This window comes from Eurosta solidaginis, chromosome 5 (genome assembly GCF_040869045.1).
Source record: "Eurosta solidaginis isolate ZX-2024a chromosome 5, ASM4086904v1, whole genome shotgun sequence".
Lineage (NCBI taxonomy): Eukaryota > Metazoa > Arthropoda > Insecta > Diptera > Tephritidae > Eurosta > Eurosta solidaginis.
Window position 1 is genome coordinate 273009952 of NC_090323.1, and position 25925 is coordinate 273035876.

A 25925-nucleotide genomic window follows, 5' to 3' on the forward strand; every position below is an offset into this window, starting at 1 on the left:
GCTTAACGATCAGCAGTGCATGAGACAACGCGCCAAACCCCTGCAAAAGTAATTTTTGGCAATGACCTTAGACTGCCAGCTGATTTGAAGTTTGGGATAGATGCCAATGCGGAGAGAAATGTCAGGAAATCCACTAGTGATTTGGAAGAAGAGCTAAGAGAAATACATGATCTGATAAGGCAAAGAACAAAGATTATGAGTGACAAGATGAAAGCCAGATACGATAAAGCAATTAATTCAGAAGGTTTTCAGGAAGGAGATTTGGTGGTGTTATACAACCCACAACGTAAAAACGGTTTGTCCCCGAAATTGCAGTGTAATTGGGAAGGCCCATACAAAGTTGTAAAACAGATCAACGATGTAGTGTACCGCATACAAACCATCGGTAAACCACGAACCAAAATGAAAGTGGTCCATTTGGAAAGGCTGGCAACGTTTAGATCGAGAGATTTGTCTGATCGGGACGATCAGACTTAGGTGGAGGGCAGTGTCACGGATAGTACCATCACTAAGTTATCCCATCACTAAGGCGATGCTAAGGCCATGCCAAGCAGTATTTACGTTAATAATCAAATCAAGTATACACATATATAAGGCAGCCCAGAGAGATGTCACACACAGATGCATTTACTTATACGCCTATGTGCGCGCGAGAGACTGTAAACTACAAACATTCACATCAATAATTCAATCTTTATGTATCTACATAAACGAATAAATAATTGCGTCTACACATATGTACGTATACGAGCAGCGGAGCGGCAATGCACAAACACATGCATATATCTTATCTCAGGGGTCACAAGAGAGGGCAATAAGTTGTGCACGTAGTTGTGGCTGGCGATTTTGTAGCCGAAACAACTAGTAAGTTCTGGAAATCGAAGAGCCTAGAAGTATGCAGCGTAAACTATAAAAGCGGGGGCAAGCGAGTAAGAAGTAATTCAGTTTGATTTGAGATTTGGATTAAGCGCTATCCAGCGAGCTATAGCAGTATTATTTTGAATAGTAGAGTTTCATTTGAGCTGTCAATCAGTTTGGTATTAAGTAAGCTATTCGTTGCAAAGTACAAGTGTTATTCTGAAGTACTTAAATAAAGGCCATTTTGCATTATTACATATTGGAGTTATTTATTCAACAGTTTAGCGATACGAACTTAGCAGAAGATTGCAAATAAGAGGATTTGCAAGTAAATTCGTTACAATATTGTAACGATATCCTCTGCTAAGTTCGAATCACTAAACTGTTGAATAAATAACTCCAATATTGAATAATGGAAAAATGGCCTTTATTAAAGTACTTCACAATGACACTTATACTTTGCTACTCGCTGGCTTAATAACCAAACTGATTGATAACTCAAATTGAACTCTACTATTGGCCGCCAGATCGCGTGCTTAATCAATAACTGATTGATTGCTGAACTCAAACTGAATTTACAGCGCCTCTATATCTGTTGCCTTTTATACCCTTTGGTTTCCTCGTTCGCATTTTTCCAGAATGTACTAGCATTGTCCATGAGCTCTCAAACTTCTCAGCTATAACTAAAATTGCACAATTTTATACATCTTTTAGGCGCTTCCAGAATCTACTAGTCCAGTAGCTCTCAAACTTCTCAGATATATGCATGTGTATGCGCATTGACTCTCCGCTGCTCGCATTCGTACATGGTACATATGTGTAGACGCAATTATTTATTCGTTTATGTAGATACATAAAGATTGAATTATTGATGTGAATGTTTGTAGTTTACAGTACCTCGCGCGCACATAGGCGTATAAGTAAATGCATCTGTGTGTGACATCTCTTGGCTGCCTTATATATGTGTATACATGGTTTGATTATTGACGTAAATATCGCTTAGCATGGCCTTAGTGATGGTATAGCTTAGTGATGCTAATATCCGTGACAATATTTTCGAATACTTCCGAACTAAGCTTATAAAAAGAAGACTGATTTCTCCATTTATAATAGATCGAAAAAATTAAGGCACAGGACGGTGATTAATTATAAGTCTACGAGAATTCGACGCGCACCAACATTAAACAAACTTTTTTTAAAAATGACTCTATTTGCACTCCTTCAAAGGATTTCACTATTGTTTATCTCGCCTACTATTTTTTAGTATTAATACTATGCAACAAGTGTTTTAGGAAACATCATACCCTTTTAACGAATGCAAAAATAAAATTTCTTGGGTAAAAACAGAAAATTTTTGATTGAGGACTTTCAATATAGCAGGGCTTATAAAGTCAAGGGCACATCATAATGTTGTACTAGTACGCGCAAAATTTTCGTAATTAAATGTACTACAACATAGAAGGGCTAACTTTTTTTCGTCCATAGACTTTTTCTGATTTTAGAGTGGTTAAATCTGAAATAAAAAAAAAAAATTCGTTATTTTTTCAAAATTTTTGAACGTTGTTTGGCATAGTAGCCAAACTACTGAAGATACTTATAGAGTTAAAGACAAAAAATGTTTATGGGAATTAGTATAATGTATAATTCAACAGTTTAAATCGAAAAAATAAAAGATGCAAATTTTTTACGTACCTATATGAAGTAGTGTTGTGCAAAATTGGGAACTTTCATATTTTCACCGCTGCGGAGGCAGTTACTCCAATCCGAATTGGACAAAATTTTGCCAGACGTAATTTAAGCCCAAAAGGCACCAGATTTTCACCATTACATTGCAGTCTGATGAAAAAAAATTTTCGCTCCACCATAATACATATACATATATTTAAATTTATGACAGTAAATAATGATGAATATATGTACATAAATACATAAGAGGTCGCATATATATAGCTCATTTACTTCAATAGTGTAATAACTCAAAAAACATGATTTTTGAGTTAATAACATAAAAACGTACTCAATATCATGATCTATGTTATATAAAGAAATCTTTGTAATCCGTTAAAAATTGAGCATGTGCTATATAAATTAAAATCTGCCTTTATATGCGCATCATATGGGAGTTGAAATCTTTGAATGGCTCTCCTAAAAATTTGTGTTTTTGAGTTAAGGCATCGTTGAAGTAAATGTGCGATATGTGATGCACAAATATAAATTGTAAGCATAGCCTGGAAAAGATGTAAGCAATTGCAAGTAATAATTTGGCTAAATTTTGGTTTAATTAAATTCTGCTATTCATTTACAATTTTTATCGATATTAGTTTGTCTGTGATCAGCAGCTGAATTGGCTGACTCTCGAATATGCTATTTAGCAAAATTTTAATTTACGATTTCTCACTTGCGATAACGGCTGTGCTATTGACTAATTCATAATTTAAATGTTAATTAAAGAACTGGTGAATTCTGCTACAGTAGTGGTATCAATGACTTTTTCACGACATTCGTAATATTTATTAGCGCATTGATAACTGAAAAGATTTTGGTAATAATTTTGTTTCGATATTCGTTAACATATGATTAGCTATTATCACTAAGTATTAGCAGAATATTTTAACGTTGCTAACGGCAATGAAAGCCACTTTCCTTAAATTTAAACTAAATATATTTCTCCTCTCTGGTGTACTGTGCTACCACACCGAAAGGCATGAGCATTTCCCTAAGCGTAGTCGCCCCTTCATAGTATATTTCTGCCATGAAAAATTTATCTATCATGCCGTGCTATTTTTAACTATTTAAGAGTTATTTAATTCAACTACATACATCTGTCATAGCTAAATAACGCTACAGATATTTTGAGGCTTGTAGTGATATTTGCTATACTGTCAACTTTCTTCCACTTAAAGGGCCAATTAAACTTCCTTAACCCTAACGCCATAGTCGTAACCATACCCATATCCATAACCATCTCTAATGTGATCGATTAATGGTGCCATAACCTAAAAATCGTGAAAATTTCATAAAAATGAAGAAAACCGCAAAAAATTACAAACACATTCCACAAAAAATAAGTCTCTTAGTCATAACGTATCCAAAACAATGAATACAATCTACAAAAAGTTATTAAATTCACCAAATCAAATATTTTTAGGTTATGGATATGGCGAGAAACCAAAAACCAATTGGTTGGCTATTATATGGTTATGGCTTTAGCGTCATGGTATGGCACCATCAATAGATTACATTGATTTCCATAAGGTTGGTTCGATCAGCTGTTTTATCTGGTTATGGATAAGTCACCATTAATTGGCCCTTAAACCAAATTAAAATGTCACCACGTTAGCGTCGTTAAATTTATGTTAGTGAAACTCTGTAACTCTTTTAACCACATTTGCCATCGCTATATAACAAATCGATAAATACAACAACTTTGTATCGATATTCTTTAATTTATTATTATAATTGTTTATTATTACGGCGTTTTAAGCCTGAAACTTAGATTATTGCAATTTGTAAGTACATTTTAATAGTAATAGGATTTCTAAAATTTGGGCTGTCGGAATGCATGCGACTCCGATCAGCACGGGAACTGGCGATCCCAACGGACGAGTCCTGGAGTCATCTTATTGGGAGGTTGGAAAGAAGGTGTTCGCAATCCTGCCCTACTCCAAGACTTTTGAATACATAGTGTAAATGCAATAGATTCCGATCAACACATATGACTCGGATGTCAGAGTTATAAAGTACTTTTATTGGGAGGTTGGAAAGAACGTATTTCCAATCCTGTCCTTTTCCAAAACTTAAGATTACACAGTTTTGTTATTTATGCTGTCTGTATGCATTTGATTCCGATCAACACAAAAGCTAGCAGAATGAGCCACTTTTATCGGATGGTTGGAAAGGAAGTGTTTCCAATCCTCTCTGCACCAGCTTTTATATAAACATAATTAATCATTATATATTATTGTTTCATTATTTTTCTTGGAATACAAGTGACTCTCATGAAGCCCTCTTTGTCTGAGATGATGTTTTCGGGAACTCTTCCCCAATTCGATTGCGAGCGATATATTTGACCTGACGCATAAGGTTCCTCTGTGTCTGTTTGGATTGCCCATGTACGCTCAAGGATCAGTAACATGAAGTACAGATACAAAATATTTTATCTTATTGGAAGTGTTTTGCAATATTCTAATAAACTTTTTTTTAAAAATGAAAAGTTTTTACAATTTTTAACCTGTTTGGGAAGTTCATTAAAGCATTTCAGGCCTTTGTAAAATATATTTTGCTTGTCCATTTCTGTTTTGAAAAGAGGTAATCTAAAATTTGTATTTTCTCTAATTATGTAAGAGTGGGTTTCATTCACATACACAAGTTTTTCACTTAGGAAGCCTGGTAATTTACCATGCTTGATATTAAATACAAATTTCATACTATGGTAAAATATCAGCTGTTTCACACTCAACCAGTTTAATGCATCAATCATACTCTTTATGGAAGTGTCGTACCTCATTTTCAATACAAATCTCCTAGCTTTGTTTTGCATAACTTGTAACCTGTCGACTTGTGTTTCATTGGCAATAAAGAATATTGTAGGGCAATATATGAAGTGCGGTTCTATGATGAATCTATAAACTTTCAACTTATATTTCTTACTAATAAGTTTACATGATCTCTTCCAAAATCCAATTTTTTTGCCCATTTTGGCAACAATATAATCAATATGATCCGTAAACCTCAGTTTATTGTCAATCAGGATCCCTAAGTACTTAAATATTTTAACTTCCTCATTGCTCATATTCATTATTTTTAGATCTAAATTAAGTGATTCTTTGTTGGTCGTCCTAGATAAAACTACGAACTTAGTTTTTTTTTAACGTTAAGCTTGAGTTTATAAATGCAAAGCCATCTAAACAATGAGTCCAAATCTTCTTGCATTTTGCTTCTTGCTATTGAAATGTCCGTTTCATTTACTTCAAGTAGCGCATCATCTTCAAACAACCTGATTTTACTATATTTCAGTGCTGATGATATATCGTTTATGTAACTGTTGAACAGGATTGGTGCTAATACCGACCCTTGTGGTAAGCCTATGTCCACTTGTGCCTCGGATGAGACAACTGACTCGATGGTTGTTCTTTGTTTCCGGTCTGATAAGAAGCTTCTAGACACTGCAACTAATTTTCCCTTATACCAATTTTTTGTAGTTTATCGAGCATTATATTCCTATCAATTATTTCGAACGCTCTTTTCATGGCAATGAAAACTGCTAATATGTGTTTTTTTAGACTTAGTTCTTCCTTCCAGCTAGATATGACGTTATTTAACGCCGTCTCGCAAGAGTGCCTTTCTCGGAAACCGGATTGTTCCTTTATAAGGATTTTATTATTTTACAAGTAATTAACCAGTTGGTTTTTTATTACGATTTCCAGAATTTTTTCTATGTTCGGCAATGTATTTATCGGTCTTAGTTCTTCTGCCATTATTGAATCTTTTACTTTCCTAATTGATACTATTGTCGAAATTTTCCACATGTCTGGCGCTATTCCAGTAGCCATGGATCAGCTATTGTCGCTAAATAATATAAAAATATGTATTTAAATTTGTTTAACGGCATTAGATGTGAAGTATCTTTAGGTCCACTTAAATTCAATAAAACTTTCACCACGATAGAGATGTCGAAACTGAGTTAGTGAATAGCACAGTTGTTATCAGAAGTGAAAAATCGTTAGTCAAAATTTCGAAAAGTCGCATCGTTAAAAGTTAGTGAATTCGCCTACTGGTGTTTAAAGTAACATATCGCAGAGTTAAAAGTTAGTAAACTCCACTAAAGAGCTATACTCTTAAACTCGAATGCAAATTTTTCTCGATTCGAACTACTACTATTGGCCTCTTTAATCTATAACATTTTCATATCGAGCTTCGAAGTAAGGGTTCAGCTTTTGAGTTTTAGTGTTAGCCACCTAGCTCAAGAATGGGTTAAAAAACACACACATTAAAAGTTTAACCGACTACTCAGGTAATAATAACATTCTTTTCGTTCCTTCCTAAAACATTTAAAATTCGGGCTTGCTCTTTCCATACAAAACTAATAATAAATACTTGGGTATAATATGTACTTGTAGTTTACTTTGGGCACCACTATTTGCCGCATATATTTCTCACAGGCTTGAATATTTAAACAAAATTTCACATTTGATTTACTACTTTCAATTTCACTTACTTAAACTTACAAATATGTATGTAGGGTTGAGTGTTTTCTTTTTTTTTTAGTGGACTTATGCTTATAAGTGAACATTTTTAGTTTATTTGATTTTTTTTGGTAAGAGTTAAGATAGGATAAGACCGTTTTCTTTATGGTAAAAAGTGAATCCGTTATATCAAATGAATTAGACTGAATGTTAAAATCGTGACACAAATACCGAAAAGGTTCATTTAATTCGAAATTAGTTCTACACTGCCTCAAAAGAAGAGGTTTGTAATGTCTTGACACCCGTGATGGGACCTTAAAGTTTACTTCGTTCAAAAGAATTGGACTAGAAATCAATCCATTCAGGAGTTTAGCCATAAATATAACGCCTTCTAAAAGTAGAAATTGCTTTTGTATTGATTCAAGTCTATCTGCATGAACTCGATATTGCGGATTCCAGATTATTCTATTCTAGTATCGGTCTAACTAAAGTGATGAAAAGAGCTTTAGTTACATAAGGGTCACTAAATTCTTTGGACCACCGTTTCACGAATGAAAGAACAGCTCTAGCCTTATTGACAGTAGCATAAATATGAAGGTTGAAATTAAGTTTAGCATCTATCGTGACTCCCAAGTCCACAAAATGGTTTACTGATAGAAAACGAAAATTATTAATTACGTAAGAGGCTGCTGCCAAAGATCTTCGAGAGAGGCACATGAATTTGCATTTATTGAGGTTCAGCGACATTGAATTTACGGTGCACAGGGTAACTTACTTACTTACTTAATTGGCGCTTAACCGTTTAAATGGTTATGGCCGTCCAACAAGGCGCGCCAGTCGCTCCTTCTCTCCGCCAACCGGCGCCAATTGGTCACACCAAGGGAGTTTAAATCGTTTTCCACCTGGTCCTTCCAACGGAGTGGGGGCCGCCCTCTCCCTCTGCTTCCATAGGCGGGTTCCGATAGAAACACTTTCTTGGCCGGATCATCATCTTTCATTCGCATAACATGACCTAGCCAGCGCAGCCGCTGCGTTTTAATTCGCTCGACTATGTGGATATCTGCGTAGAACTCGTACAGCTCATCATTAAATCTTCTTCGGTACTCGCCATCGCCAACGCGTAGAGGTCCATAAATCTTTCGAAGATCTTTTCTCTCGAACGCTCCCAAAGCCGCTTCATCTGCTGTTGTCATGGTCCATCCCTCTGCACCATATAGCAGGACGGGTACGATAAGTGACTTGTATAGTATGATTTTCGTTCGCCGAGAGAGGACTTTACTTTTCAATTGCCTACCTACCTAGAGTAACTAGGCAGTTTAAATCCGCTTGAAGCAAGGGACGTTCTTCGATAGACGCATAAGACCTAAAAAGCATACATTAAGATTTTGGAATATTTTCATTAATAAATAGCAAGAACAGAATTGGACCAAGGTGACTGCCTTGTGGGACGCCAGAGGGAACATCGATGACATTTGAAAAAGTATTTTTTAAAATAACTTTTTGCGCTCGACCGCAGAGGTACGGCGAGATCCACTGGGTGAGACCAAGTTGGAAGCCAACTCTATCCATCTTGTAGATAAGTAAGGAGTGGGATACTTTGTCAAATGCTTTTATAAATAACATCGGTGTGAAGATTTTCTCTAAATTCATTAGAAACATGAGTTGTGAATTCTAGTAGATTAGTAATGGTAGATTTGCCTTTACAGAATCCGTGTTGCGGTTCTGCAATCAAAGTAGAAATGAAAAATGTTAGCTGATTTTTAACGATATACCGTACTTGTAAGATTCTTTCAAAGACGTTAAATATGAAAAAACTTCATCTGGAGATATTTCTGGAATATTAATTTTGTTAAGTGAGTTAAGTTGAAATGGATATTCATTTGAAAAAGCATTAAATTCAGTGGAATAGTTGGACTTGAAAAATTGTGCAAAGAAGTTAGCAATATCTTGATCGTCGCTAGACAAATCATCCTGGTATTTTAAAGCAGAGGGAAACCCTTTAACCCTACGTTTAGAGTACACGAAATCATAGAAGGCTTTCGGATTGCAAGTTATTTTCCTTTTCATCTTACAGATGTACGTATTATAGCACTTTTTGTTTAATTCAAAATATTTATGGCGCAAAATAGAGTACTGCAAGTAATGGGAGTGAGAGCCCGACCTTTTGAATAATTTGAAGAAGCGCGATTTTGTTTTTTAAGGACCTCAGCTCTTTAGTGAACCATATTTGGACTGGTTCGGTAGACACGCGTTTTCGGTTAGGTACGTGTTTTCCAAAATACCGTAAATGGTGGTATAAAAGTCAGAAACATTTTTGTCAATATCTACACTATATTTGGGCCAAGCCACTGTAGATAAAGTTTGATTACTTGGCCATATCGTGAAAACGGCTTGTCATACAACGTCAAATGCGTTTGCCGTTCGTTTTGATTACAAAGGACGATTGAATTTATCAATAAGTGAAAACGACCATTGGCCAACGGTATGACAAATTTGATCTTGCAATTTAATTTTGGCCTAATGAAAACCAAGCATTATTGCCACTTCAAAAAAACAGGGCCATAATTATGTATGAATATGAAACAAACATATGTACATGTGTACATATTTCCGGACCACAACAGTTTTTCTTAATTTGAACGCAAGCAAATTTCACTCTAGCGTATCCAATATTGCAAACTCAAACGAATATAAAAAACTTGTTATTAGGGCAAAATGAAATTAATGGCTTTGATATAGTCAATGATTGCAATCAATAGATAACTCAAGACGACTTCGTATAATTGATTGCAAATCGTAATTATTGGCTCATAATTTTGCATGATAAGACGTTTTATGTAATTGAAATCCAATTTGATTGCAGTTTTTTTATTATTAATAAAATGATTATTCAAAATTTTAATTTATCGTATCTTGAATTGCACAATTAATCGACTAATTATATTTTCAGAATAATAAAAAAAAGAAGTCTTTACAAGCTGTTAGTTTTTTTTAATTAATCAAGATGAAATCAATTGAATAACCATTACCTTTTGACAAATCATATATTTGATCACTTTCTAAAAGATTATCTGCGCAAAAGCAGTAACTTGCGTTTGATAATTTGTGTAGCTACTGGAGTAGTGTTTATCCAAATTTTGATTAAAGAGAGAAATAATTAATTGAGCAACCGGTTATTCAACTAACTCAATTAATCAGATAAGTATAGACACTGTTAATAATATCGTTGGGTTTGAATCGAGCTCAAGGCCTAACAATAATTATTTTATCATTATTATTGTTATGATACATTTTTTCTTAATTGAAAAAATTTTAAATTAGAATAGAAGAAAGAAAAAATTTAGACAACTGCCAAAGCTCGTTGTATAGATCCATTTCGGGAAATGCTAAATTCCTTCATCGGCAACGTTTAGGCGCCGCTGCTATAATCTTTCAGCTTATTATTATTATTGTTAGGCCTTGAGCTCGATTCAAACCCACGATCTTACAAATTAGTAGGCCGATACAACAACAAAAATTACTAATTAATAATAAAAAGTGTAGTTTCTATTTACTCTTTAATAACAACAAATTGCTAAGACGAGAAAAAAATGTTTTGCCAAAGTTCTAAAATGTGTGCGTTCGTATGTACTGGTATATGCATATACATAGATGCTTTTAAGTATGTATGTATGTGCGAAAAAAAACAAATCTGGGTTAATGCAATTAGATTATAATTACATATCTTTGTTATTGTGAAAACGCGCACAATTTATTGAGTCCGGAAAGGATTTGATTACTTGTACAATTCGCAGAATGCAATTTTTTAAGGATTTTAAATTATTGATGTATGTATATTGGAACGATTTTCCACCATTCCCTATCAAATTTAGTTTGAAGGAAATTATATTATAACTGGAATGATTTATAAGCTAAAAATAATAATTTTTTAATGAATTTAAAACAAATAAAAATTAACTACTTTTGGAATTTAAACTACTTAGTCGTAAGTAATTGGAAAGCTAATCAATTAATTTGCGGTTAAGTTAAGGATTAGTTTTTAATCATTTGTAATTGAATGTAATTTAATTCCTAAAAGAATATGACCAGATCTGCTTGTCTACATTTTTACTGAAATTTTTAAAAGTTCTTACTTTTTATTAATTTTTTGTCATTGAAGGGAAGAAAGAATGATGAGGATAGTATGAATTTATACATATGAAAATTGGTGAATAGTAAGCCAATTGTGAAAAATAATTTAACCGTGCATACTGTGGAAAATCTAACGACTCTAGTCATCTGGGTCCAATCCGATTAGTTCCGCTTGCAAACGGCCCTTAGTCTTACAACATATCGTTAAACAAAATACTCTAAGTGCAATACGAAATTGTGGTGACATACTGGTCATAACGACAATTTTCCAAAATGAATTCAGTATGCCAATCCAGACGACCATAAAATTAATGAGAGTACTTTGGATAACATCGCCGGTAACCACTTCATAAAATCGTAATAATATCCATGGCAACCATGACATCCAGAATGCAAACACTAATACGAATGACATCATATGACTAGGATTCGATAAATTTTCAGCTAATGCGGTTGCATATTCTTTATCGTGTATGGGTTCGCCTGATTTCAATTTACGCATCATTACAAATATATAACCATAATTATGTACTATGGATATAACGCTAGGACCTAAAACTAAAATTGCCAGTGTAGCTGTGTATGCCGCCATATTGCCCCAATCCAGCATACATATATGCGTTATATTGTTCATAATCGGTTCCGAGTAACTCAATATTGGTGGACAACATAATAAAGCAGAGGAAATCCACGTGAATACCATCCAGCATTGACATCTGCAAGTATTTATCATAAATAAAACAAATTTTATTTTTAGAATAATTGATGGATTACTTGAGCAAATTGATTGAAAAACACTATATCAAACGTTTTATTGTAAACAGATGTAACTAAAAGTTTTCGTTTTTTTAAGATTTTATACCGCGGTCGTATTTGCACACTCATGTGCAGCTTATTTGAACATTTTTCACTCAGCCACAAAAGCAGTGTGGAATCAGAATAAATTTTGAGCACGCAGCCTTCTAAAGGTATTTTTGTCTATTAGAAAGAAACACTCTTGCTTCCTTCTGATGTATACGGCTGAACCGTGTGCTAGTGGACACGATTTGTCTTCGACGCAATCCTGAGGGGATAGTATTTTAATTTTATGGAACTTATCGGTTTGAGCGATTCCTAAAATACGTCCAGGCCACGTTTTCATAATCCTCGAAGGCTCTGAGGATGTTAATTTTCTAAACCCAGGGCCTTGGCACTTTTTATACCCAGCTGTACTTGTACACAGGGTATTATAACTTTGATTGGATATCGGTTGGTTTTACAGGTATAAAGGGATCGAGATTATATATAGACTTCCATATATCAAAATCATCAGTATCGAAAAAAAATTTAATTGAGCCATGTCCGTCCGTCCGTCCGTTAACACGATATAACTTGAGTAAATATTGAAATATCTTCACCAAATTTGGTACACGAGCTTATCTGGACCCAGAATAGATTGGTGTTGAAAATGAGCGAAATCGGATGATAACCACGCCCACTTTATATATATATAATATTTTAGAAAACACAAAAAACTGGACTCTTGATAAAAATTTGAAACAATTGTTTAAAATGGGCGTGGCACCGCCATATATGCCCTAGTAAAAGTGTGCAAAATAAAAAAATAGTTCATCCGTTTAGCTTCGTGGATGGTGCAGTATTGAATGAACTCCCAAATGAAATAGCTTCATCCTATAATGTGCTATTCGATACTAATAACATTTCTATGTTGCGACAACATCTAAATACTTCCCAATTTAATAGCATTGAAAGCGACCACTCAGAAGAAGATATATTTCATGAAACTGATTACAACGATTCAGATTATGTACCTTCGAGCATTTCTAGTCATAATACTACATCGGAAAGTATCAGAATGATGGAAGGTGTAATTGAGTCAAACCTTAGCGATACAGTTTCACCACAATTTAATGAGGAACTACTTCTGAATAACTCGAAGTCAACAAATTTTAAGAAAACTAATAAACTAAACAAAAATTTGGGAAAGGAATATGTTACATGGAAGAATAAGACAATTCCAGCAAAGAAAACTGAAAAATTAGTCGATTGCTTTAAAATGTGGAATACAAAAATCACCGTGGACCAACAGGAAAAAATATTCAAAGTCTACTGGAAACTCGGGGATTATAACAAGCGACGCTATTATCTTGCTCGTATGATACACATAGAGCCCAAAAAAACTGAAACGCTTAAAAAAGCCTCAAATCCAAGAAATCGACAGTTTGTTTATTTTTATCACTTTGAAATTAATGGACAGAAAACTCGAGTATGCAAAAAGTGTTTTTTTTAAATATTTGGTGAAACGGATCAAAGTATTATAACTGTATGTCGTCAAAAGATCAAAGGCCATTTTGGTGGAGATATCGCAAATGACCAACGAGGCAAGCATTCTCCTCATCATAAGTTGTCAATCGAAAAATATAATGAAGTACTTGCACATATACACAGTATACCTAAGTACCAAAGCCTTTACAGTCGTCGTCACACTAGTCAGCTATGCTTCCAGCGTGGCCTAAACCTTGCTCACTTATATAGATTGTATAAAGAAAAGTATTCTGAACTGGTTTCAGAAACAAAATATCAAGAAATATTTCGACAATTAAATATAAAGTGTAAGAAGCCTCAAGTTGATCTTTGCAATAAATGTGAAATCCTAAAATCCCGTGTAGAAAACACGACGGAGGAAAATGAAAAGAAACAACTATTAATGGAACAAAAAGGACATCACGATGAGGCAGATTTTGCATATAACTGCAAAAAACCGACAAAGAGATAGCCATTAACCATGGGAATGTAAAAATGTTTTCGTTTGACTTACAACAATGTTTGCCAACTCCGTACCTACATGCTTCAATGTTTTTTTATAAACGTCCATTATGGACTTTCAATTTAACAGTGCACGACGGAGAAACGAAAAAAGCAAACTGTTACATATGGCACGAAGTAATTGCAAAACGTGGAGCAAATGATATTGGCTCCTGCATTTTTAAATGTTTGATGAGCCTGCCAGAATCTATTAGTCATGTTATTATGTACAGCGACTCATGTCCGGGGCAGAATCGTAACTCTTATATTTCAGCGATGTTTGAACAAGTTATCGAAAAACATCCTAGTATAGCGGTTATAGACCATAAATTCCTAGTTGTGGGACACACGCATCTTGAATGTGATTCCGTTCATGCACAGATTGAAAGGAAAAAGAAAAATATGTCAGGATCCATTCAGCATCCGCACGACTGTGCCAACCTTATAGCTGCTACAAGTAGTAAATACGTCGTACATGAAATGAAGCAGGAAGAGTTTTTTGACTTCAGTGCCCTCCTTAAAATGAACTACACTTTGAGAACGACAAACGCAAAAGGTAATTTTCAAATCGTAACTTATAAATTTCAAATTTTTCATTATTAAACATATAATGATACTTATTTATATGTATATATTTAGTCTATTTATTTAATCTCGTCAATTTCAGGTGACAAGTTTGAGTGGAAAAACGTTCGCTGGATGCGCTATGAGAAACAAAAGCCTGGAGTTTTACAATATAAGACGTCTTTGAAACCAGAAGTGGAATTTAATGAGTTAAACATCAACCCACGTCGTCCAGGAAAGTCGATTCCTATATTGCCGACGAGCTATACATCTTTGTTGACTATAACAAAAAACAAAAAGAAAGATTTATTGGATATGCTGCCCCTGATCAACACCGATTTTCATAATTTTTATAGACATTTACCAACAGAAGGTGAATGCGAAGTCGAAGCTGATTCGGACCTAGATGATATAGAGTATACTTAATAATAATTATTATAATTATTTTCTATATTTACATATGCATATGCAAATAATAATTTAATATTATACGCGATGTTTTTGAATTTTTTAATTAAAAATAAATGGAATATTTTCTTTATTTTAAAACAAATTCATTAATAAAATTAATTCAAAGATAAATGCCGCTAGAAAAAAATCTTAATTTGGCTTTTTTTTAATTGACTTTCGTCAAAAAAACTTGTGTCAACATAAGACAAAAAAACCATGTCCTATTTTACAAAAATGAAATTTGAAAAAAAACAGCTTGTATGAGGTAGAATGATTTTCTGTAAGGAAAGGCATTTAACAAAACAACTTACTTATTTGTTTTGTATTTATTTAAAAAAGTAAAAGGCTTAAAATAAATCAACTGAGTGAAGAACACTTCGTTAATTACCAGTATCCAGGTTTAAGCGATTTTGTCCTTTATATATAAGGAATCTTTAAAGTGGAAGGCCCTAAACACGTTTTTTTGCTCTCCTAAAAAGTTTGCATTTTTGAAACAGGTTATTTTGTCAAATGTCCACAGATATGTAAATGAAAAAATGAATTATAATATAAGTAATAGAAAAGAAATTAAAAAAAATTATTAGAAATTAGCGTTTTTACAACCCCCTTTTAAAACCAAGGCATCACTGTGATGCATTTGCATGTCGTAAACATAGTAGTGGGGGTTTTTTATTCAACCGTTTTAAAAAATGAAGGTATCACTGTGACACAATTGCAGATCGTAAAATTGCTTGTGTTGTTTTTTTAAGCCACCGCAAGACACAGCAGGTAGAATTAAAATTGCCCCTACCCAAGAGTTCGACCCAAAGGGGGGGACATCAGAATTCGTTTTAGAGGTATGGTTCCTTCGGCAAAGTTTCTTATTTTGATCCCTAGAATACGATTTTCACAGAGCAATGAGCGATTTTCAAATCGACCCGCCCTAGTATATATGTATGTATTATTGCGCAGCATTGTAACATTATTAAGCACACAAAACAAACAACAACAGCATTTCAAGTGTACAGCTGGGTATGTAATGTTCGGTTTCACCCGAACTTAGACTTCCTTGACTCCCTAGAATTGTTTTTTAATAAGCTGCACACACGTGAGCATGCGCATATATAAATATTTTGAATTAAAGACCACACTAATGTGCATGTGTCTTATTTCATATGGCACACACTTGAGCTGTGTGGAATTTTTTTTCCGTACTGCAAAGCTCATGTGTATGTATGTATGTACATTGAATTCAGTGAGCATTTACTTCCAACACGTGTGTGTTCTGTACATGTGTGTGCAAATGCGAACCCTGTTTTATACTTCCTCAAAATAATCGTCTGGAGAGATTATGCTCAGAGGTATAGAAAAGTTCAAAGGGCAAAATTGACCGGCATAGCTGTGTTTGAATCGCATGTGTTTTTAATGAAACTGTGAAAAAAAAATTTGTGTGTATTTTGAATTACATAAGTTTTAAGAGAACGAGTTGGTTAGAAATTGAACAACGCGCCTTTTCAGAATTCGGCTCAAAAACTCTATCTTAGATTTTTGCCCCGTATTGTGTTTTACGATCACGGATGAAAAACTAATTTCAATCAAATGATAAATACGGATCCAAATTATGTCTAACGACCCGTGACTCACTTTTTAAATAACAATAGCTCTGAAGTGATGAATCGGATTAATGGCATATGTAAATTAGCGACAAATAGTATTCGTTAGATCCACAAATTATTATAATTGAGTGAAAACGGGTTTCAGTCACTGATCGTAAGACGTAATACGGTCCATGAATCTATAAAACTATTTATAAAAATTGTAATAGTCAGTAGTAAACATATGCCATTCAAAGGATTCAGTATTTCAAAGCTTTTTGTGTTTTAAAAAGAGAATTTCGATCACGCATTGTATAACACGATACGGACCTTTGTTTCAAAAACTCCCTTCTGAGCTGAGATGGACGTTTATGAAAAAACTTCTTCCATCGAATTTTGATACAGGCATTTTTTGAACTGGCAATTAAATTAGGAATATATTCCACTCAGGACTCGATATATTGGTAGATATGCATGCATAATGTATTAATATATATATGTAAGTATATAATTATTAGTTTAAATTACCTGGTTTTCGTTTGTACAGTCTCATAGCGCAGCGGCTTTCGTACGGCCAAATATCGGTCCACCGAGATCCACATAAATGTATACAGGGTAACGGCCCATAGTGTTACTTCAAGATAGCCGGTGAAGCGGCATACGATATCGCCGTACATCCATTCGCCTGTTAAAGCTGGATATACTGAGAAGGGCACAACCAAAAGACCGCATAGCAAATCCGCAACGGCTAGCGAGAGCAGATAGTAATTGATGACTTCTGTGGGACCTACACAATAAATGCAATGGGAAGGAGGGAACATAAATTAGTAATACAAGCAACGTTTTTATTTGTAACAAGCAAATACAAAAAAAAAAATGTGAATTTAAGAAAAAGCATTGCTAAATAGCCAATGAGTCATACTTAATGTTCTTGCCTTCAAAATATATTAGCAAATTAGAAGAGATTTTAGACGAAATTTAATGGTTGATTGTATGCAATGATTTTCATACCAAAAATTTGATGATGAGCTAGTAACAAACGGGTTGTAGCGTTTTTATTTACTTTGAATTCTAACTATCGGAAAAAAGTAGTTTTATCGAAACAAATAAGGCAAATAGGGTGAAGTGTGGTATGCACGTCGCAAGAATGAAAGATTGGTTAATATTAATCTGGATCGATTCGGTTCTGTTCGTTTTGTTTTTTATAGTAGATTTTTGATAGCTCATCATTTTTACTTGATATGATTTACAGACATGTGTACTAGGGTGTCCGATATTTACCAACTTTTTTCCTCTCGACACCCCATACATATTTAAGAAAATTTCGATAAATACAATTTGTTAAATATTTTTGAAGTCAAAACTGACGTCTCTTAATTCTTTTCCAATATACATAAAAATATTTGCGAAGATATAGCGAATACATTTTTTTTCTGAAAGGAACGCCCACCATCGACTTTCCCAAAATTCAAAATAACTTTATCTTGATTCTGCCCATATATTGGTCTGTATAAAAGATTTTCAATTTGCCCTATTTATATTTCTCACTATCAAGATATGACATGATAAAGTGGTATGGAAATCGATCAAGGAAAAAATAGGAAAGTGTCTGATAAATGCATTGGTATGTCGCAGAAAACAGAAATGTGGGCTAATCTAATCGCTCCTCTAAACTACAACTAAAAAATTATTATTTAGGATGTATTCTTATCTCATGCAGCGTCATCGATTGCTTTCTCCATTATTTATTTACGTAGCATTTTGATAGAACTTTTTATACATATACTATATATATAAATGTATGTAACTTAATATGTGAGCGGGACGGTTAAAGCAGGCCTTAAGACCGTTTTACACAATTCGCATTTCTGGCCAACTGCCTTATAATTTAGGTTCAATGTCAAAAAATTTTCCAGAAAATCGACTGGTGAAAAGAATTTTCTTAATCGAAATGCTGCTGCTATGCAACTTATTTAATTAAAAACAAAAACTTTGCAATAATCAACGAATTAGTGAAGGCCGAGAGTTGGGACATACCTAATATATCTTTTAACTGTCCAGTGCAAATGCATATTCCTTTGAATATGTTTGACATTTCTTTCCTAATTCCCTGATTTCACTTACCTTTAAAATTGGCATATGTGGCTATTATAAGAAGGTTGGAGACGACGATGGCAACGCCAAGAATGGAGATGAGTACAGCTTTGGTAAGTGCCTCCAATTTGGAATTGTCTTGCAGGTAACTCATTTCCTGCATTTTTGATTCTACTGAAATGAGAAAATTTTAAACTTTAAATTTATCAACTAACCCCATTATTCATGAAAAGTACCAAAGGTTTATAAAGCCTTTTATAAGGACATTTCAATACAAATTTCCTATTATAAGATTTTTTTTGGATATAATAACTGTTAAGCAATGATTAAATATTAATTTTTTGTACACGACTTTCTGTTAACTATTCGTATCGGATGTCAAATACACAAGTTGCAATAAGTGAGTGGATAGAGGCATCTGTTTTAATACTAGTGTGACTGCAGGTGTACTCGAGTTCAAAGATCAGCACCCGAAAAGCTAGCTGATGAATAAGTGAAATTCAGAACCATCTCCGTGTGCAATTTTGCAATTTGTCTTTATATCAATAAAAATAAAAACATAGTTTTAGCTGTCACAAGCGTCAAAATAAGGAACGGTCTTTTGCAATTGATTTATCTCGTATGTGAACCAGCCCCGTTTAGTACACAGTGTTGCAGGACACTCATAACCTAGAATGCCTGTCCCATACATACATACATATGTAGTGCATGGATAATGTATGTTGGTTTATTAAAGAAGAAATTAAATACTTACTAACCTGGCTTGTACTCATGACGCTTTCACTTTGTGTGTCAAATGTATGAACACTTCAATAGTATTACTACACGGAAAAATCCTTTCATTCTACTTCTCTACACGATAAAGAGATTTTGTTGGGGCGGCTAGGTTTGTTTGTAGCTACCGATGTCGTAGTCAGCTGACCTCGATAGGCTTAAGGAAGCCGTTTTCGTCCTCCAACTTCAAATATAAAAGACGATCAAAATACACGCGAAGGTTGCTGGTTGATTGCTTATTCGTCGTTTTAGCACCTTGGTTCTGTTGTTTTCTTATTCTGTTTTTATTATTGTATTCAAATTTGGAAGGGCAATAATGTTAGCCTTAAATGGCAGCAATCAACAAAGTCAGTAAAATGTTCGTGTGTATTTACACTTTTGGCCAAATTAGTTGCGTGAATACGAATTTTTAGCAAATTTTGCTGCGCTGAGGGTTAAGGTTGAGGATAAATTGAAGTTATGATCCACGGATTCTAATGGTGCTTGTATTTTATTTTAGGTTATTTAATTTTTTATTAAGTTATACACTAAATTTTTTTTCCAATTGTTGTTGTTGCTTTGATTTGTCTACTTGCTATTTGTTGTGATTTGTATTTAGCGCAATTGTGCGATTTTCGTAAATTTTCTGAAGCTCGATAAAAGTTATTCTCGCTATTCGACTAATTTTTATTTTTGTTTTTGTATTTTTTTGTTATACTTGTTTAAAATGGTAAACGGTTATTTACGCAGATAAATTTAAAAACGTTACTAAATATTATTTGTAATTATTTATTAAATATAACTGTATATAATTATGTATATTTATGAATTGTATTTGATTAAATTTAATATCTGTATTTATTTATTTATTTATTTGTAATTCACAACACTTGGTTAAAGATTATTAAATTCTAATGTAATTTCCAATGCATTGAATTGAAACAAGAAATTAAATTACAATTTCATATATGCAATTTATTATTTATTTGAATTATATTTTGTCAGAAAAAATTGTTTGTCTTTTAAATTTTAGCTAAATGCTGATTAAATTGTTTGAAATGTTGCTTTTTATCATTTGTTTTTAAATTTGAATGTTAGTTCATTTATGGTCTGAGATTTATTTTCTGTTTTAATTATGTTGAGTTAACTACAATATGTTGTTCGTGGCGTGGAAATGGCGGGTTAATAAGATGTCTTAACATTATTTTATATGCAATTCGATAATGGAAGAATTCGATTTGTTGATGTCTGTAATTTTATTGCAATTTTTGAAATTATAATTTTCACTTTTATTAGTTCGCTTATTAAGTTAAGAACGTTTGTATAGAACATAGCATCTACATTTTTCTTTTGTGGTTTTTTATTTTCAATACTTTTGGTATATAATATCTTATTGTTGTTGGTTTTTGTTGTATACAGTTTTCGCAATAATTTGCCACAAATGACATTCCCAACGCATTTAACGGGTACAAAAGCAGGGCTGCTCAGAGAGAAATTTTGAGTGATACAACTGCAATGAATAAAATCAAAAAAATTAATTAGCTTATAACACATTTAATCCAAGCGAAAAAGAAGTAAATTAATTGTTCGGAACTTTTCAAGGCCATATATATTAATATTTGTTATTTATCTAATACTATTGCCAGCAAGTTTGCCATCATATTAAAAAAAAAATATTCTCTGCCGAAATTCATTCTGTGTAAAGCAGATGTGTTTTTGCTGCGAAGTAGAGCTCTTGCTAATATAATATTCGAATAACCGATAGGTCGATTATCCAAAGTTGTAAATTTTTTTAATTTTTATGACTGAAAATTGATTTCTGTAATTTAAACATCTTATTTTTTAATGACAAAAAATTTAATTGATGAAACCGTCAGTATTCGAAAATTCATATTCGATTACATGCTATTTTGAAATCAAATACCAGCCAGTCAATTTTCAATCAATGCAATAGTTGTAACTTAGTTAATCGACTAGTCGACAAATGTTTGGCAAGCACTCTGAGTGTATTCCTGCCATGGAAAGCTTCTCAGTGAAAACTCATCTGACTTGCAGATGCCGTTCGGAGTCGGCATTAAACAAGTAGGTCCCATCCCGCCAATTTATAGGAAAAACTAAAAGGAGCACGACTGCTCGAACTTTTCGCACTGTAACTCAGAAAAGGTTGAGCACATGAAAAATAATTCAGAAATTTATATTTTCGACATTTGACCTCGAATATCTAAAGACGTTCACACGCGATACATTGTGAGTTTTAATATCGAAAAACTTTTACCTAAAGAATATTTATATTAATTTTTATTATCTAAGACTACTGGATACTTTTTATCTAACTTAACTGTAACGACAAAGTAGGAAATTCCACGCCGTTCAGTAAAAGATTTCTTTAATTCGTTACAACTCCTAATCTATTTATATAAAATATGTAGGCGGAGAGTGGAAGGAGGAAATGGAAAATCTAAAAAAGTTTATATAAGTGGGTCCATATACATATGTACATACTAGAGATGAATACTTGGGTACTCTGCAACGCGAGAAATGCAATGCTTTTCTTGTATTTTTGTTCTTACCATTGATAGCATAGTAGAAAACACTTGTATACGTAGACAGATATGGAAAAGTTAGCCGGTTATGAAAAAGTACCCGGTTCTGAAAAATTACCCGGCTCCAAAAAAGGTACTCGGATCGGAAAATGTACCGGGTTCCGAAAAAGTAGCTGGTTTTACTTAGCTCTATTCCGAAAGCCTACATTTCAAATTTGATGATGAAACATGTGAGGATGAGCATCCGAATGAATAGTCGGATGGGGGAACGAATGCATATTAATAACTTCCTTTTTTAATTTTCTGGTGCTTCTACCTATTTTTTGCTTCAGCTACCGATTAACAGTTCGACAAAACATAAAAAAAATCAAAGTGCTGCGCAATTGCGCCGTGTCGTGTCGGTTGGGCGGGATAGGGTGGGTTATTCGTAAGGCTCATGTTTACTTCATGCTACTTAAAATCTTCTTTTTGTACGCTATTTTGTTATCGGGGCTTCTGAGTAACCTATCATATTCTACACTACGGAACCGGGTTCGGAATCGGAGCTTACAATGTTCCTTACCGGAATCGGAAGCGAAATCTTACATAAATGTAAGCAGGGTACTAAATATATATATCATATATTTGAAGAAGATGAGGAATAAAATATGTAATAAAAATTAAGTATAACTTTTATATGATTTAATTGATTATTTGGTATGTGACCGAAAAAGTGCTACCCCGGGTCGGAAAGTTGTGAAAGTCCGCCTCTAAATTTGATGCTTATGTTGATTATTTCTAGCATCGATAAGGCAACAACAAATATTACTTAATGAAACTAGTAAGCGATTCTCACATAAATCTGTTGAGATAAATTTTGACGCCGTGGTGTGATGGAACATTGCTCCGCCTACTATACCGAAGGTCCTGGGTTCAAGCCCCGGGCAAGGCAACATGAAAAGTTTAAAAAATATTTTTTCATTTAGGACAATTTTTTCTAAGCAGGGCTGTCCTTCGCCAAACAGTTCTTTTTCAATCTTGACGCAAATCAAGTCTTTTGTATTGTTCGCGGCTTTCTGGTGCTATAACTTCTTAGTTATGAAAAGTCCTCAATATAAAATTCGGACGACATGTACTTCACATTATAATATCGTAGGCGGGCACAAGGATAGTTTGTGCTGGTAGCTATAGAAGCACATTTCTCTCGCACTTCCAGCCATCCCGCAAAAACATCTGCTACGATGAGAAACGTCGGGTTGCAGTGTAAAAAGGACTTAGAAGAAAAAATGTATGAGACGGAACGGCGTGGATGCGATAAGCTTCAGTTGCTGTTTGATAGAAATAATATCCGGAAAGTTTGTCAAAAATCTGGAAGATGACGGTAGGTTTCAAAACTGAATAGATTGATAGAGGAATAATAATAATGGTCTGATAACTGACGTACAGAGTGTGTTTAAGTTGCTAGACACCCCGGGAGATGCTGAAATCTCTGATGACGGAAGATACGTTCCGTCAACCGCCTCATCTTTTTGTCGACTTCAAAAAAATACTTAGGGCGATGTACCTCTGAGGACATTTAAGCCGAGATTCTCTACCAGTTTGCGTCGTACTCTTTTTTATTCTACATTTCTCTAATTTTGCGGGACAGGACCTACATGTTTTATACCGACCCCGAACAGCAGTTACAAGGCAGTTGCGTTTTCATGAAAGAAATTCTTTCGGGGTGTTTGCCAAATAACTGCAGAGGAGCGACTCCGCTTAGAAACACTTTTTTTTTAGTTTTCGTTGTTGCTTTCCTCCGGACGCTACCACCATAAGTACAATAAAATGAATTAAGGTAATTTGATTTGATTTGCCGTTACTCGATTTGTCGTTATTAAATTTTTCGAACTACAAAAAAGCGTCTTTAAAAATGCTCCTGAGGAGAAGACATTAACACCTTTTTGCATGGTCGAATGGGCGTCAATGCGGCGTTAAATTGTAAACAAACGAAAAAAGATTGAAACATTCATACATCCATCCATTAGCAGGCGCCTCGGTAGCTTACACTTCTTCTTCTTCGTTTTCTATTTAAATAAGTGTTGTTAGTTTTTCACATCTGCTGCGTACGTAATGCAAATCAGTAGTGTAGTAATTAATTACTTGTGTGGCGCCTCGCAATGGGGTTTTGTGGCAAACACTGACCGAGCATGAAATATACGAGCTCCGGTAATCAATGTATTTACAAAGAGGATAAATATAATAAGAGACGTCACTCGTTACTTTCCGTAATGTAATTCGTTAGGGTACTCGCAGGTTTTTTTTTTTTGGGCGAGATGTGCATTCTTCTATACATTTCGTGGGGTATTTGTGTTTATTTTTCCAACTTTAATTAATTAACTAATTAATTCTCTTTCCAAAAATAACATTTGCAGAAGGTGCCTACACGGCATGGATAAATGCGAGACAAAAATGTCCGTCACAGAAAACATTAGACATCAATTTTTTTTATTTCCAGCGAGTTACTCGGCATTCGTAGCAGACTAGTGGCTCCTATTTATTTATCCTCTTTGGTACTTATATCATCAAAAAGTCATCAAATCGTTAGTCGCTTGCTATTGTGTTTCAGATGTATGTACATATGTATATACATGGTTAGAAATTTGAGCTTAAGCTTTAAATTATTCATCGGTTTAAGTTTGTAAAACTTGTTTGCACTATATTGGAAACCTCTCAATTTTCTACTGTGTTCGCTAATTTTATGCAGTTTCGATTTAAAATATTTTTGAATAATAAGTCTAAAATATCAAAGTATTTTTAATACAAAACCAAGAAAGTTTCAAAAATCTATAAAATTGAAGCTTGTATACACGTCTGGTTTTAAGACCAACCCGAAAACATTGTGGATAAGACAAGTGTGATAACTTCAATATGCGCCGCCATATTGAACACCCTGTCAAAACGCGGCCAAAACGCTTAAAAGTAGCCATATTCACGATCCTGTCAGGCAATTGTCGAAGATATCACACTTGTTTTATCCACAATGCCCAAAAGTTTATCTTTGTTGTTGAAAATTTAAAAATAAAAAATTTAATTTGTATAAAGTACTGCAAGCCTTAGATTGTTTTTCGAAATATTTCGTTATATACCATGGAAGCTATTGGAAGCAGTTTTCTCACTGTTCCATAAAATCTAAAATTTAATATCGGTTTTCGATTACCGTAATGGTATTCGTAAGTTCGCGAACGCGGGAAAAACATGTCGAAACTGTTTCCCTGAAAGCGCAGATGCCATTCTTTCTGGCAAGTACTTCGGCAGGTAATTTGGGCTTCATATTAAAATTGAACTGAAAAGTATAGAAAAGGAAGATAAAATCCGCTCAAATGCTATAGTTGGATGCCGTATACAATATGTGCGTCATTCCGGGAACGCTGATTTTAACGACATGAAGATTGAAATCATACATCATTCTTAGTATACAAGATGGGTAGTCGTGGTTTTATATCATACCGAATACAAAATTTTGAATAAAGAATATTCCCGAAATGACGAGTTTCATAAAACGAGAAATCAAAGGATTTCAGCAAATGTTGGCCTTGCTTACATGAGTCTTCACTAACCGTAGTACCGAGTATTGAGAAGACGTGGTAACAATTAAACGTAAAATGATAATAAATTAATTATAATTAGTATTGTAACGAATTTACTGCAAATCCTCTTATTTGCCCCTTTGCTAAGTTCGAATCACTAAACTGTTGAATAAATAACTCCAATATTGGATAATGGAAAAATGGCCTTTCTTAAATTACTTCACAATAACACTTATACTTTGCAACTAGCTGGCTTAATAACCAAACTGACTGGTAGCTTAAATGAACCTAACCTATTTCCCGACAGATTGCGTGCTTAATCAAAACTGCTTCTAGCGCCTCTACCGCTGGTGCTTTTATACTCTGTGATTTCCTCGTGGCATCTTCTAGGCGCTTCAAGAATTTACTTAGTTACCGCCA

General features: G+C 33.9%; 1 protein-coding gene across 7 annotated transcripts in view; it reads right to left on the reverse strand.

Annotated features, from left to right (window-relative positions):
• Nucleotides 1–1263: 1263 nt before the first annotated feature.
• DopEcR (G-protein coupled receptor DopEcR) overlaps nucleotides 1264–25925 on the reverse strand; it is a 237690-nt gene continuing 213028 nt past the window's right edge. For 6 of the 7 annotated variants that reach the window (XM_067790811.1, XM_067790810.1, XM_067790807.1 and 3 more), the window contains exons 2-5: nucleotides 19420–20924; nucleotides 18692–18835; nucleotides 17096–17354; nucleotides 1264–11890 (exon numbers count right to left, since the gene is read on the reverse strand). In XM_067790811.1, coding sequence (XP_067646912.1) covers nucleotides 11314–11890; nucleotides 17096–17354; nucleotides 18692–18824 — 969 coding nt within the window. In that variant the 5' untranslated portion in view covers nucleotides 18825–18835; nucleotides 19420–20924 and the 3' untranslated portion in view covers nucleotides 1264–11313. The remainder of the gene's footprint in view (nucleotides 11891–17095; nucleotides 17355–18691; nucleotides 18836–19419; nucleotides 20925–25925) is intronic. The other variant, XM_067790805.1, reaches the window with a different exon arrangement.